We start from the raw sequence: 15879 nt of genomic DNA, 5'->3' as shown, positions 1-15879 counted from the left end.
TTAGGGTGGCTGCAGCTCCCCCATAGCCCCATTCCTGTAGGCTCCTGCAGTGAGGAAGGGAGTGGGGCTGGGGCTGGAGAAGGGGCAGGTGCTGCCCAGTTGGAACAGAGCACAGAACAGAGCCACAAGTGGCTCATGTAGGGGGTGGCGGCTCCTTCACCTGCATGCACCCCAGGAGGGCACGCAGGGCTGGGCAGGCTGTGGGTCACTGCGGGCTGGGACTGGGGTAACGTGGGCTGTTCCCAGCAGGGGTGTTGGGCCGGGCTCTGCTAGTTGGCAGGGTGAATTTTGGGGTGGCTGCAGCCCCTCCCATAGGCCCGCCCCCAGTGCAGCCCAGCCCCCACTGGGAACAGCCTGGCACAGCCCCAGCCCCGCCCCACCCCACACAGATCTAGGGGCACCCCCCATGCCCTCCCAGGTGCGTGCAGCAGTGGGAGCAGCTGCCCCCCGGACACGCCACTCGCAGCTCTGTCCCGTGCTCCACCCTAGCTGGGCAGCCCCACTCCCTCCCTCACTGCGGGGGCCTATGGGAGAGGGGGCTATAGCCCCTCCATCATTCACGGTAGCCTCCCAGCCCTTCTCCCAGTGTTGCCGCTACCTGCCCTGAGTGCAGATCTGAGGACATGTCCCCCCATGCCCTCCCAGGGTGCACACAGGGGTGGGAGTGCTTGCTCCACACAGCTCAGTCCCACACCCTGTCCCGGCTGGGCAGCCCCTGCCCTCCCCCTGCTCCCTCCCCCAACGCTGTAGCCTCAGTCTTCCCCCTGCAGCAGCAGCCTGCACCAGTCTGTGCAGATCCAGGGTCACATGCCCTCCCAGAGTGCATGCAGCAGCAGGAGCTGCCCCCCTCCCCATGCTCCCTGGACAAGCTGCTCGCAGCTCCATCCCACCCCCCCTTAAAAACAAGAAAAAAATATAAAGGCATCCATGAGCTGAAACTGAGACGGAAGGGGTACACTTGTTTAAAAAGGTTGAAAACCCCTGATCTAGAGGATATGCTGATTCTTATCAGAGTGCAGCTTCATGATAAAGCTGAACTCTCCTTGCACCCTGCATCCACTTGGGGAAGGGCATTAATGTTGTCAGTTGCTTTTTCTTTTTGGTTCAAGTTTGCCCATAGTGATGTTGCAAGCAAATCAAACCTGGTGTGTTAAAAGCATGAGTCTACCATGGAATTGCAGCCCAGTGTTTTTTAAATACTTGTATTCATTCAGTTCAGTTAATATTCATGTTCTAGTCCCTGCAAGCTTAAAGAGCCAGGCATTTGTTTCTTTCTAACGTTTAGTTCAGATGGGAAAGTTTTAGTTTTATTTTACTACAGCCAAAATGAAAACAGTTGATTTTTTTTTTTATAGGTGAAACACCTAGTTTGAGAACACTCTGGCTTGGCAAAGGACCAGACATAGAAAATCAACGGTATAGCACATTTCTGGCATGCTTTCATCTTCAGGATATGGTGGAGGAGCTCAAGGCTCTGAAAGCACCTGTTGCAGCTGTCTGTTGCCTGTTGATGTACCTCTTGCTGCAGGTGAGGTGAATGGTTACTTTACATCCAGCACTTGCAGTTCATACTGCAGTTGACTTTCTGATAATCATTGCTAGTCAGGGCCTGTTTCTCTCTTGCTTGTTAGCCCAGACAGATGATGAGCTTGATAGTACAGTGTTATAAATTTTAATTTGTTATACTTGACCTGTGTTAGCTTATAGAAGAAAATACTGTATTTCCATAATAATGTCTTATTTCTCAAATGCCTGTGAACAGACCATCTGAACAGACCATCTGTATGGCCATAGTAGACCTTTTTGATCAGTTCTCATGACTTTTTCACACCTCAGCTCACCCTTTTTACAGGCTATAATTCATGGCTGCAGCTATATACATTAAACTTTTACTCACTGTAATAGTAAGTAATGTGAGCAGCCATGTAATTCTGGCATCAGTCTAAACTATCAACTACCAATGAACTAACTAAAGCAGTACAGATACCAGAGATGTTTACCCTGGTTTAATGCTTAACTAGGTATTAAATGGAGTGAATTATACTGATGCAAGTCACTTTACTTGGATATAAATCCTGTAAAAAAACTATAACAGTTGTACATCAGTATAAATTATGCCAGCTCAGGCTGGATCCAGGGTGGGTACACTGATGCAGTCGTACCCTTGTTTGATTCTGGGTCCACCCAGAGTTGAAAACCAACTGCCTAGCAGTGGCAGCAACATTTCTACTGTCTCCCCCCCCAACAAGCCATTTTCAAAATCCTAGATCCATCCATGTGCCATGTTTTTTGTGTTGTTAGTTCTAGTCAGTTTCAGCTATCCTCATGTAGCCAGTTGCTCAAATGATTACCTGCACTCAAGTCACTTAGGTCCCACATGCTATAATTAGGGGTTTACTGAACTCAAGGGGGCTGGACAATTTCACAGGCAGATCCTGGGGCCAGCTGCCATTTTCATGGGCTCAGTGTAGAGGGGCGCCCCCCACAGCTCTGATTGGCCAAGGGGCCTCAGCAGTCCCGCCCCTCCCTGTAGATTGCCAGATGGCCTGAAACTTTGACTTAATTACCCTGATTAAGCCTGGGGAAGCCTTTAATCCACGTGTTATTAAGCATGGATTAATGGCTTTTCCAGGATTAATGAGGGTAATTAAGCTGTGGTTTCAGGGCATCCCCAAGCCAGGAGGCTGCCCAAGAAGCTGCAGTGGAGTTCTGGGCTGGCTGTGGCTGGCAGCTAGAAGGCTGCAAGTGGCTGTACCAGGATCCACTCTGGTACATGCTCTGTAAGTGCTCTGGTATGGGGTGCATGATAAGATCTTTCAGTGCCTCTCCAGCAAAACCAAGGAGGTGATTCTTCTACTCTACTCAGCACTGGTGAGACCACAGCTGGAGTACTACATCCAGTTCTGGGCACTGCACTTTAACAAGGACATAGACAAGTTTGACAGATTCCAAATAAGAGCCACTGTATGATAAGTGTCTTAAAAGGCATACGAGCAAAGGCTGAGGGATCTGGGACTCTTCAGCCTGAGGAAAAGAAGGCTGAGATGGGACCTGGTAGCAGTTTACCGCTGCACTAGGGGAGTACATCAAGGGCTCGATGAGCAACTGTTCAGTAGGCACCCAAGGGGAAAACCAGGAGTAAAGGCCACAAACTCCTGGAAGATTGATTCAGGCTCAACATTAGGAAAAACTTCTTCACAGTCAGGGTGTCCAGACTGTGGAATAAGCTCCCTCCAGAGGTGGTGCAATTGCCTACCCTGGAAATCTTCAAGAGGAGACTAGACAGTGACCTTGCTGGGGTTGCTGACCCCCCAGTTATCTTTCCTGCTTGGTGCAGGGGGCTGGACCCGATGATCTTCCAAGGTCCCTTCCGGTTTTACAATCTATTAATCTATAAATCCTGGTTTTCTCTGTTTAAAAACTGCAAATTCTCTGATAAAAAATGCAGCTTCTCTGCATAAAACACCACAAATCTGCATTTTCCATGATTAAAATGAAATGCCTATATATGTATGTATGTATGCATGTATACATGCATGTATATTTTATTGATATATTTACAATTTGGAAGCAGTTTGGAAGCCTTCCAGTGCCCTAATCACTGTAATAAAATAAATCTTAAATACCTATACATTTTGGCAGTTGATTTTGGATTTTTATCATGCAAAATCAGAGCTCCCGCTGCTCCCTTAGCTCACCCAGACATGGGTCCACAGCTGCAGCTGTCCCCCAACAGCTTTGTGGCACTGAGCAGCCCTGATATGCTGGTGCCCTGCCCATGCCATTGCCCCTTGCTCCCAGCCCTACTGGTGCCCCACACTCCACACCCACAGCCCCACAGCCCTGTTGGTGTCCCTCACTTCCCACCCACAGCCCCCTGCCCCCATGCAGCCCTGCCAGAGGGGGCCCCCAGCTGCCAGGACTATGGGGCCAGGGCCTTGAATCTACAGCCCCCTGCCACCCACAACAGCACATAAACCCCTGTTGCCACATGTGGCAGGCAGCAGCTGCTGCGGTGGAACAGAGTGCAAAGCTTGGCTGCCCCTCCCCAATGGCCAGCATAGCCGAAGCAGAGCCCATTGTGGAGACAGATGCAGGCTGTCTGCTGTGGGCTCAGGCTCTGCTGCCCTCCCCCCAGGGCCTCTGTAGCCCAGCAGGTGGGACCCGGTGTGGCAGGACAGAGTGGGGCTGGGTGGGGAAACTCGTTGCCAGCGCTGGGAACTTTTGCGCTGCTCTGGCGAGGTGCTCCCTGCCTCTTGGCAGCAGTGAAGAGTAGACCTCCACACTGCTACCCCCTCTACTGCCAGGTGAGCAGGGGGCACCTCGCCAGGGCAGCGCAGGACTCCCAGTGGCGGCATTGAGCTTGCCCACCCTGCTCTGCCCTGCCACATCGGGTCCTACCTGCTGGGCCACAGAGGGCCCAGGGTGAGGGCAGCAGGTGGGCAGCCCCAAGCCTGCAGCAGGCAGCCTGCCCCTGCCCCACGCACAGATCTGGGGTCAGGTGCTTCCCCTGGGAGTGCATGCATTGGTGAGGTGTCAGTTCCCACACCGCCCCCCTGGACGAGCTGTCCATAGCCTCATCCTGCTCCCTGCCAGGGCCTTGTGGCTGTGCATTCTGGCCCCAAGTCCCATGTACCACCCCAGGTGGGCAGTAGTCCCAGCCCTGCCCCACTTCCTCCCTCACTATGGGGGCCTCAGTTCCGTCATCACCCCCTCCCCTGCCAGACTTAAGTGTGGGGAGCTGCTCTCCAGGCTGCCTCGTGGCATGTACATGTGCACATGCACATGGTGCCCCCTGTTTATTGCCGTCCTTTTCTCTCCCCAACCCCTTGCAGGCTGGAACTCTGCCATCTTGTAAGGGGAAATGCACCATTTCCTGTGTTTTTTCTCCTTAAAATGAGAAAATCCAGGTTTTTCTCCTTAAAATGAAAAAATGTGGGTTTTACCATTTTTTTCCATGGCGTAGGAAGAAACCCAAAATAAAGCATTTTTCAGAAATTAATATTTTGACATGTTAGTTAGTTCATCTCAGGTTATCTGACTAGTTGTGAATAACCCAATGAAAGTAATATACAGGTTTCCCTCGTTATATGCTGTGCATGTGTTCCTGGAAAATGGCGCATAACTCAAATTCTCATAAAGGGAACCCACTTTAAAATGTAACAAATAAGGATAAGTTCCAAGACCTCAACTGTACTGACCCCCCAGGCCCATTTGTACCACTTTTACAGAACAATTTTGGTATTCACCAACAGCAGACAGTACACACAAGCACAGGGCACTATCATAATGGGGATGGCAACTACAGAAACACGTCACAGACAACGAGTGAGGGGCACAGATTCACACAGGAAACTGTATTTTAGTGTGTGTCACTCCCACAATGCACTGCACAAAGCAACTCACTGTGGGCTTCTGCCACACCAGTCGCATAAGAGCGAATTTACCTCACATGGAACAAATTTTTGGTATAAAAAGGGTCGTTGCATAAGAGCAAATTCGCGCATACGGAACCCACATAAAGCGAGGGAAACCTGTACGTACCAAAAAAGCCAAAATAAATTTTTTCAGCTCACTTATTAGCATAAGCAGAATTTTTATTAAAATAATTTTTCTGTAGTTGTTCTATAGTAGTTTTTTTCTTTGGCTATACATACTAGGGTTTGAGGGTTTAACAGTTGCTCCTTGCTTGCATTTTCGTACCTGCCTTGAAAATAAAAATAGAGCAGGGTAGAATAATGTTGGTAAGAATATTAGCAGATCTTACCAGCCAATCAGTTGTCAGTTTTTCTTTGCGAAGTTTAGCAGAGCTTTTATAGCATCTGATGGAGTAAAGTGTTTCCTACAAAAGCTTATGTCTTTCTGAACAAGTTAGTCTTCAAGGGCCCCCCCTGCCCTACCATCTGCCAGACCTTTCAGAGAGAGAAGTGCTCACAGTGAGGGATCAGCAGGTTATTTCTAATGCAGAATTTGCCAGATTTGTGATGCTGTCACTGATTTGGGGGTAGGGTAAGGTTAGGTTGGGAGGGATATTAAACTTTTTTTAATACCAGGTAAGAAAAGTAAGTGAAGTCCCTATGTTTCTTGTCTTCCTCAGTTCCTTTCCATTGATGACAAATTGAACCATTAAAAGAAAGGCAATGTCAAGTTATAGGACACATCCCACCTGTATTCCAACCTCCAAATGGCACATTTCCACTGACAATGCAGATTCTGTATCTTCATAAAAACCTCCAAGTAATAAGAAATCATACAGTGCCCACCATATTGACCTTCCTCACAGCGTAACTCAGAACCTATAACAATATCAACTGTATTATTACATACTCAGCCGTGACGTGTTTAGAAGTTAAGCGCATATCTTTTTTATGGCAGGAGTAGGAAGTCATAATCCTGTTAGAGCTGTGCTGCACAGAAGCTTAAGAAGCAGCACCACAGGGCCAGTAGCTGACGTGGATGCACAGAGCTCCTACAGAAATGGTCCTGTCCCTCTGTTGGATCACCAAGACCTGTGGATCTGGGAATCAGACATTTTGTCTCTCTGTAGGGGCAAGCTCCGCACTTCCCTGCTATCAGAAATATTTGAAGGAAAATGTTAGATGTATCTTGGTTTTCTCCCACTAGAGTTGCCCTTTTTTTTCCTGAGCGAGATGTGATTTTGTTTTTCCTCCATTTTTCTCCAAAACTTTAAATTCTCTCTCCTTCTGCTTCAGCCCCCAGGAAAAAAATGAAAGCACTCTAAATTAATATTATCTGAAGTAATAAAATATATTTTTTAATTGTTATAATTTTTAACAATGTAGCAACTTTTTGATAACTTTTAACTGATAGCTCAGTACAACACTTGAGTTAAGTCATACTAGCCATCATAACTGTGATCCACTCTAAGTGGTCTTCATTTGGAAGAGAGTTATTGTTGTAGTGTTAAGATATTTTATACCTCTGAAATAACATTATTGTTAGAACATGTTTGGTATTACATTTACTGTTAAATGCCCTGGTGCTAAGGAAAAAAGAGGGCAAACATGAAACTGAACTTTGTAGGGAGGGGGAAGGAAGTGGTGACTGGAAATAGTAAAAAGCTAGACATTTGGTGTTGCGAAAGTAAGTTCTTCATTTACAGTCCTTGTTGCTGGAATGTACTTACACAGTTAGTAGGGCAGAGATTAAAAAAAAAAAAAGCGTTACTTGTTTGCGCAATGATAGAGACCAATTTGCAAAAAGTTTTTTTTTCTTCCATAGCTCACAGCTAGTATTATTTCATCTCTGTTTCAGGTAGACAGCCTCTCTCTAGAGGATTTGAATGCATTTGTGGCTCAGACTCTGTGCCTGCAGGGGATGTCGGCTGCTCAGCTATCAGGTTTGCAGGTACAGACCTGACTGATTGACTAACGCAATGCTAATAACTCTAGGGTAAAAAGTGTGGTTCTCTTTTTGGGCATTCTTTTGCATTACGATATTTGAAGGGTTGGGAATTGAGAGTCAGGGTAATAACAGGCATATTGTTTTCTGTAATTTGTGCAGTTCACCTGTGTTCATGAATTATGCAGTGTGCTAAATTTAAAGGAGTTATTTCTAATGGTTAGAAACCCAGCAATAGGGAATCAGCAAATCTTAATTTTGTTCTTAATTGAGGCACTGATTGCTGATATTACCAAATGCAAATCACTTAACTCCTCTGTGGTTCACTTTACCCAACTACTAATCCAAATTTACTTCACATAACTCTTGCAGGGATTATGGTTAAATATCTGGCAAATACTTCTGAGATCTTTGGATGAAAGGTACTCTGATAAGTGCCAAGCAGTAGCACCAGAGTAGGCCTGCAACAAAGACTGAAATGTTTCTATACTAGCACCACTTTTCCAGTTGCTTATTGTTTTATTTTTTAAAAGTTCCTTTCAAACTTGTATTTATTCTTACACTGAACTTCTTGACTCTTTGTTTCAGAATGACTATACTGTTGACTAATGGAGGAGTTGGGAGTGAATGCATGTGGTCTGTTACAGCATTGGAGGTCTCTTTGTGGAGACTTTGAAAAAATCAGTTATTTTGAAGTATCCAAAGAGAAAAAACGCTTGGGTTTTTTTTCTTCATAGTGCAATCAGAAATAGTAAAATTTTCTACAGTGTGCTTTGAATTGGAAATTACAGTGTTTGGGCTCTTTCAGATCAGATAAATTGTGCTGTTTCATCTCGTGACATACAGAAAAGTATTGTTTTAATATGTAAAGGCAGTATGTTAATGCACATTTGTACATAACAAGAGTGCTCCATTCTTTTCAGAGGGCTATAAAGCATTTGGAAATGTAAACTGTACAAAGGTACTGCATAAAATAAGGTTCGGTTTCACCATACGTACTAAAACAGTGGTGCTCAACCTTTTGCCTTGGCAGGCCATAATGGGCAGTGCCTAGTCCATCCTTGGGCCAGATCTGGCTGGTGGTCCTGATCCAGTGTCTGGCAGGTATAGCAGGCACCATCTGGCCACACAGAGGCGAGCGGAGGACAGCCTGAACCTAACATAGCCCCACAGGTGAAAGGAGCTTGACCCAGCCCTGTGGCCTGGCTCTGACTAGCCCTGTAGAGCTTGGGGTTTGGGAATTTTGGCAGGAGCCAGTGTTGCTGTAGTAATGGTCACACTGCTCCAGCTGTTAAATTTCCAGACCTGTGGAAAGCCCAGAAGGCCAGATGTGATGGCTCTGCAGGCCAGAGGTTGAGCACTCCTGTACTGAAGTGCTAGCTTAGTTGTGAAGGCTTATTTAAGCGTCCAGTGCTGTGAAAATCCTCATTTGGGATGAAAATATACTGCTGTTTCTGAGCACAAGAGGACTCTGTTCAAGGTGCAGTAGAATCCTTTAGTCATGATTTCCTTATTTTTGTGATACGTGGACAAAACCTTCATGGTAATCGTAGTGAAAGAAGTGGTATCTGTTTGACTTAAGGGTTAACATTTGGAGTGGAGAATAAAAATATAAAGTAATTTAAATGCATGATGAGATGATGGATGTTTACAAAGTCAGCCTGAGATGTGGAAAAAGGAAATGTGAGAAAATGTATTAAATTAGATAAAGTACTGAGGTCAGTTTGAGGTACCAGTATGTTGCTGCTGTTGGTAGAACAGGAATGATGCTTGTGGGTAAAATTGCCTATATTTATAGGGGTGCCAAGAATCTTCATTAGGATTGGAGAACCCCAGTACACCAAAAATTGCAAATATATATGAAGACCTGAACTCTCACATAAATTGCATGTTCCAGTATTGGTCTGACATATTGTGACAGGATGATCACACAGGAAAAACACATTCAGTTAAATATGCTGTACTGAACTGGAAGCAGAAGGATGAACTGTCAGGTTTACTGCCTGCATGACTTGAGGCAGGTCACTTAACTTTTCAATGTCTGCATCTCCCAATTTGCAAAATTATTGTCACAACAACTATTTTGGATAGATGGGGGCTGTGGGATTTAATTAATAAACATTTGTAAAAGGTTTCGAAATACCAAGGGTAGATGCTTTATAGAAGTGCAAAACATAATGACTATTTTTTTTCATGGTCAAAGAAGTTAGTGAATAAATGATTTTTAGCCATGTTAGTCTGAAGTCAAGTAGAAGCAGGGTAGATTTGCACCTTACAAACTAAACAAAGTGGATCCATATATAGAGAGAAAGCATTTCTTATGTTAACTACATCTCTCTGTTCATAGATAGCACCACACTCAGCCAAATGAAATGGACTGCAGCCAGTCTACACAGGAAGTACTACATGTATATAGATCTGTTTGGTTAGTCTATAAAGTGCAGATATTCTCTGCCTTTTAGTTTTCAAGAATTCAATAACAGTCATGGAACTTATAACTTGGGCTCATTTTGAATTTTTTATTGAAGTAAATGGATAAGAGTTTTCCTTTCTGGTCTTCATGAATCAACATGCACAAAAACAACTGCCCAGGAGTTAACCTTCAGTATATAGTAATGAAGTAACATAAATTGTGCCTCTTGCATATCTGATAATGCAAGGGCTCTTTTCAGGCTTAATTACAAAGAACTTTAAAGGGATTTGATGTTGCAACATGCCCTGTGGCATAGACAGAGTATGCATGTCTTAGTTATTTGCTAATCACTCTGGAGTTTGGGTTTTATAAAGAGGTTAATAAAGTGTGTCTTAAGTTTGCCTATTTAAGAGTTTTGGGTATGCAAAATGCAGGCGGGAGGTGTTTGAAAGTGGGTGGAGCCTTATTACAGATTCTGACAATCTGCTCGCATACCTCCAGATGGCTTAATTAACCTTGAACAGGTCATGGCACAGTTTTAAAGAGACTTTTTCTTGGTAATAAGGCAAATGAGCTGTTTGTATGTGGCATACTTTTTGTTATTGTCCGCTGTTCACGGGTGTACTGGAAAGGAATTCCAAAAATGCTCTTTTCCCTGTGTCCTGTCTCTACCTGTCCTGTCCTAACAGATCAAATCCAACCTTTTTTATACATTTCTGTGAAATTCATCATGGAATTATTATGCTGGAGAGCAAGCATTACATCTGCACAACTTAGGAAGGAAAACAAACATTGAAATTTGAGGAGCTTTCAAAAAATGAAACATTGATTCTTATGCAGAAATTATAGTGCTTCATAATGCTTAATCCTTGTCCTCTAATGCTTGGAATCTGGAAGTGTTTTTTCTTTAGCCTAACAAGACAGTTTTCAATAAAAACTGAAAGCCAGCAGAGCATAAGCATGAAGCGTTGCCATATTTTTAATATGTTTCTAGGTGTACTTACAGGTGCTTTAATGTGCCTTTGTAGTGTTCCCTGAGGTTACGTTTCTCTCAATTAGATGCTGCTTTGTTTGAGCAGTTTAAGGTTTTGGGGCCACTACTGTCCTTGGCTCTTGTACGTGACTTCCGTTGTGGTGCGGATACTGAGAAGAATTTTGCCGTTGTGTTATAGGACTACACAGTGTAGTTGTACAGTTCTATCCTACCAAACAACCTGTGTGACCCTGGGCTCTTTACCTGAGGATGCTGACGACTTTTAAAAGGATTGGTCTGCATCCAATACTGCCTGTTTCTGGTTAGGACTTAGTGATGAAGTCACAAAAGTTTTTAAAGGGGTCACTCCATTTTGGAGAAAGAAGTTATTTTGGGACACTGAAACAAGCAAAAAAGCCTCTGGAGTTCTTTCAGTCTCTGAATGAACATGTGAGTAACTTACCTGAAATTTAGCCAGTAATTTAGGGTCATGTAACTATAGCCACATGTTACAAAGGGCCAACAAGCCCAGTCTGTTTGCTCAAGGCATTTTTTTCTTTCTGTACTCCTGTGTCATGTACTTCTTCCTCATCTTCTACCTCTGTAACCAACACAGCTATCTGTTATAGCATGCCTCACTGTGGATACTTAAGAGGGAAAGACTAGCCTTTACAGCTCCCTTTGCTTGGCTAGCTAACATGGGCATGGCTTTTTTACTTTCCTCCGGTACAGGAGGCTACTTGTGAACACTTCAGGCTAAAATAAGCACCCCAAAAGGTCACAGTGGATCCCCAAGGTTAACAGGGTATGTGGACACCAGGCTGCACAGAGCCCTAACAAAGACCAGGACCTGGGTGGTGGCAGCAGATACCCGAGACTTGAGGGTGTGCTTCAGGAAGGGGATTGGCCAGATGTAGGCGCCCTAGGGGAGACGACCAAAGTGTGGTTTTTGGTCGGGTGCAGTGAGGCAGGTGGCTCAGTGCAGGAGTGCCCCCTACTTGCCTGCCATAGAAGCAGAACTAAAAAAAAATGCAACCAAATCAATAGTAAGGCAGCAAGACATCTCGATTCTTTCTTTCTTTCTTTTCCCTTCTCCTGTTTTTGGATGATCATAGTGGAAAATGGCTTGTTATTTCAAATGTGGTTTCACTGTGTGAAGGACCCGTTGCCCAAAATAAGAATTGGCTTTCACATTTGAACATGGTGAAACCCTGGGAGTTTTCTCTTTTCAGGGTAAGAGAACTTCAGTGCTGAAAAAATCTGGAAAACTGCCATTTCTGAGCAGTTCTTGTTAAGACATTGCAGTTAAGAGTTTCATCTTCGTGTGTGTGTGTGTGTGTGTACGTACTTTTCCAGTAGCACCTGATGTTGGTCAAATGAAAGATGTCTTGAGTCTTAACATCCTGTATCTGCGTACCTACTGTTTTGCTTTGCCTGTATAATTAAATCTTAATAGCCAATTAATAGTTCCCACCTTAACCTTTTCAACAATGTCACCTTGCCTTTGTCTTGTGCTGGTACCAGACCCTTCAAGGTGAGGCTGCTGAAATGTTCTTCCTCCTCTGTGTATTCCTTCTGAGATGCAGGGGCAAGTGCAGTTCATACTCATGTGTTCCTCTGGGCTTTACCTGTCTGTGTCTCCAAATGTTCTGAGGTGGATAGCTTGTTTTAAAATGTACTCCATGTCCTGCTCTCTTCGGACATCTGTGTCAGACGCTATTTGTGCCATAGGGAGGGCTAATCTCTTTCAAGATGCTCTGTGTGAAGCACATTAAACCTTACTGCATCTGAAGAAACCCAAAAGAGGCTGGGAGCCCTCTATCTCTACCTAAGTGGTTGCAAGACCACATGGATCTGAATGCAAGATGGAAAATATGGTGTTGGCACTGGTCAACTTTGGGTTTTGGAAAAAAGGATTTTCTGGAGAAGGTTCCAGTCTCATTTCTGCATATGATTCATTCCTAAACAAATACAGTCTTGACATGCAATCAGACTCCCTCAGGACCATCTGAGAGAGAAACCATTAGATCACCATAGTTTGCTTTGAAAAAAGGTAGTATGAAACAAAAGGCTTCTGTTAGCTCAGGGGTGAGCAATAATCTGGGCCCATGGGCCACATAAGCAGTTTTGTTGAGGTGTTGCAGGCCAGGTCAGGACCCCACCCCCCATCCTCTGCAACAACTCACCAAAACTCCCTATGTGGGATAGGGCCGCAGGCTGGCTGGGAGTGGTGTTCGGGAGTGGGAAGGATGGATGAGGCCAGGGTCACAGAGTAGTGACAGCGCAAGGCCAGGGCACGGGGCAGAGCCCTGATCTGCAGCCTATACACCCTTGCAGTGGGTGCAGGTTCCACAGGTAGGGGCATGCACAGAACAGATTGTGGCTCTGCTCCAGCTCAGCCCAGCCCCATGCCATCACTGCCCCAAGATCCCGGGGTCTCCATGGAGACTGGCCAGGAGCCATGAGAGCAGGGTGCTTCAGTTGCATCTGCCCAGCAAAGTGCCCTGCCCATACAGTTCTTGGACAGTCTCCGTGGAGACCCCCAGGCTCTTGGAGTGGTAACAGCACAAAGCCAGGGCTAGGGCAGAGCCCTGGTTCTGCAGGCAGCGATGTGTGTTGAGTGCATTGTGGCTCTGCCCTGGACCCGGCCCCACACTTTCACTGCCTCAAGATTCCAGGGTCTCCCCCACCCACCCATCCCGCTCCCAAATACTGCTCTGTGCTAGCCAATGGCCCAATCCCAGCTACCTGGCCTGAGCGCCCTGCCCACATGTCCCACCCCCAGCAGTGGGTGTGGCCCAGGGTGCACAGGCAGCAGGCCTGGGTCCAGCAGCAGCTGGAATGAGCCTCTGCCACCTCTGGGGCTGCTGGGAAATGGAGTTTGGCAGCTGCACCACCCTAGCCCCGCTGCACACCCAGACATGCACCACAGCTGGGCACATGTGGGTTGAATCCAGCCCATGGGGTGTATTTTGCCCACCCCTGCATTAGCTGTATCCACATCAACTGGAATGTGTACTTTAAGGATCTTGAGCAGAGATCCCTACAATTACAGTACAAGCCCAAAACCGTAGTTACTGAAATCAACAAAGCCAGATACAGACCTCGCACCAACCTGCTATAATACCAACCCCAGGACAAGGACAACAGAATCCCTCTGGTTGTCAGCTCTAGCTCCTGTCTTGAACACCTTAGACACATCATTAATGACCTCTAACTGCTCTTGGAAAAGGATGACTGTCTCAAAGTAGTCAATAGGTACAAACCTGTCCTGGTTTACAGCCCCCAAAGTTGAAAGGTATCTCTCAAGCAACAGACTACCTAATTCCCAGTCTCACTGAGGTACCAGGCCTTGCAGTGGATTCAGATAACTTCTGTGCCCCAGCATCAATACAGACCACCTCATCACAGGACCAAATAACACAAATTATAAGATTCAAGGTTCACTTGCAGCTCTTCCAATATTATATATGCCATCACTTTCTCACAGTGCCCCTCTGCTGTCTACTTTGGACAGTTGGGGTGATCTCTAAGGAAGTAAATCTTTAAAAACTAATTGAAGGGGCAGGGGGGGACCCACCTGGTAATGTGTCCACACCTGACAGATCCCAGCTCAGCCGAACTTGCCTGGCACCACAGCAGCTCAGCAGCACCCGCAGATAACAAAGGGTTGCAAGGCAGGCAGGAGGACTGGAGCATGGGCCCCTCAGCTTTGCGCTGCTCCTGCCTCTGGCTCCACTCCGCACACACAAAGTCAGCTGGGGTAGCATGGGGCACATCCCTCCCACTGCCTGCCTGCCCTGTCCAGTGATGCACCTTCACTGCTGCCACTGGCCGGGGTGGGTAGGTGTGGGGACTGAGCAGTGCACAGTGTCACATGTGCCCCCATGGCTCCATGTTGTATCATCTTGTGCCATATGGCACTTCATTGCAAATTGCATTTTTTGTGAAAATCACTTAATCATGACTAAAACCAGGTCCTACTTATCATGCTTTAAGTGCACAGAAAGCACTCTAAAGCCTGCCTGGGGCAGGGGGTCGGACCTGATGATCTGTTTAGGTCCCTTCCGACCCTAAGCACTCTGATAGGCCTGTTCTGGCCTTGGGCAGAGCTCATTTGCTCTGCTGGAGCACTGGGCCAGCCCCACTCCTTCAGCTGTCACTGCCTTGGGTCAATGACAGCCTCTGATCCCAGCCCTGCCTCCTCCCTCTGGCCAGCTGTGAGCTGCAGCTTGGCTTGGGGGGAGGAAATGGAGGTCCCTCTCCACAGCTGCTCCAGCCCTGCAGCATGCCATAGCATGACCAGGGTGTTGCGGGGGAAAAGGGGTCTGGGCTCTGTGTCCCAGCAGCAGTCCCGGCCCTGCAGAGCACTGCTGCCTCGCTAGGGAAGAGGGGACACAGAGCCCAGACCCCTTTCTGCTGCAGCCCCCACTGGGCAGGGTGCAGCAAGCTCTGGGGCCAGAGCTGCTGTGGGGTCACAGAGCTTAAACCCCTTACCCCCGCAGCCACCCCCTGCCAGGCAGACCCCATGGCCAGCCTGGGAGGGCTGTGGGGGAAAGGGGTCTGGGTTCGCTGTCTCCATAGCAGTCCCAGCCCCATGGTGTGCCGCTGCCTGGCCAGGGGAGCTGCAGGGGGAAAGGAGTTCAGTGTCTTTCCACCAACAGCCGCTGCTGACAATCACCAACCAGTGGGGTGGGAAGAGGGGGCACTCCAGCAGCCTCCTGGGAAGTACGGGAGTGCCCCCCAGCCACTGAACAGCAAACGTCTGTTCAGTTCACTCGCATTCTTAACATATAATGCTTTAAGTAAAGTGTCATAGAGTGCTTCTGCTGGGGCTTTTTGAATGGCTGTACTTACCCCAAGATATCATCTATAGACTGGATTGTTTTAAGTGTGGTTTTAGCATGAACTACAGATTCTTATACCATTACCTGGATTAGCTTTTGTGACTCCTTTTTTGCCATAGGTTTATTGCTTGCCTGCTTCGCAACAGTCCTGTCTCCTCCTTACACATGGCTTTGTGCATGTTCTTTCATAGCATCTGATAAAGAGAGCTTCAGCCAACAAAAGCTTGTGCTCTCTCTATATATTTATTTAAAATGACCATTTTCCATGTCTAGAATCTAATTTG

The 15879-nt window shown here is 46.6% G+C and overlaps 1 protein-coding gene across 5 annotated transcripts in view; it reads left to right on the top strand.

The window, feature by feature from the left end:
- FAM120B (family with sequence similarity 120B) overlaps positions 1-15879 on the top strand; it is an 88432-nt gene that overhangs the window by 26098 nt on the left and 46455 nt on the right. For 4 of the 5 annotated variants that reach the window (XM_025194916.1, XM_025194905.1, XM_006016986.3 and 1 more), the window contains exons 5-6: positions 1356-1528; positions 7276-7368. In XM_025194916.1, the coding sequence (XP_025050701.1) occupies positions 1356-1528; positions 7276-7368 (266 nt within the window). The remainder of the gene's footprint in view (positions 1-1355; positions 1529-7275; positions 7369-15879) is intronic. The other variant, XM_014527044.2, reaches the window with a different exon arrangement.

Source organism: Alligator sinensis, unplaced genomic scaffold, assembly GCF_000455745.1.
Source record: "Alligator sinensis unplaced genomic scaffold, ASM45574v1 scaffold448_1, whole genome shotgun sequence".
NCBI classification, from domain to species: Eukaryota; Metazoa; Chordata; order Crocodylia; family Alligatoridae; genus Alligator; species Alligator sinensis.
This window is presented reverse-complemented; position numbering and strand designations above follow the sequence as displayed.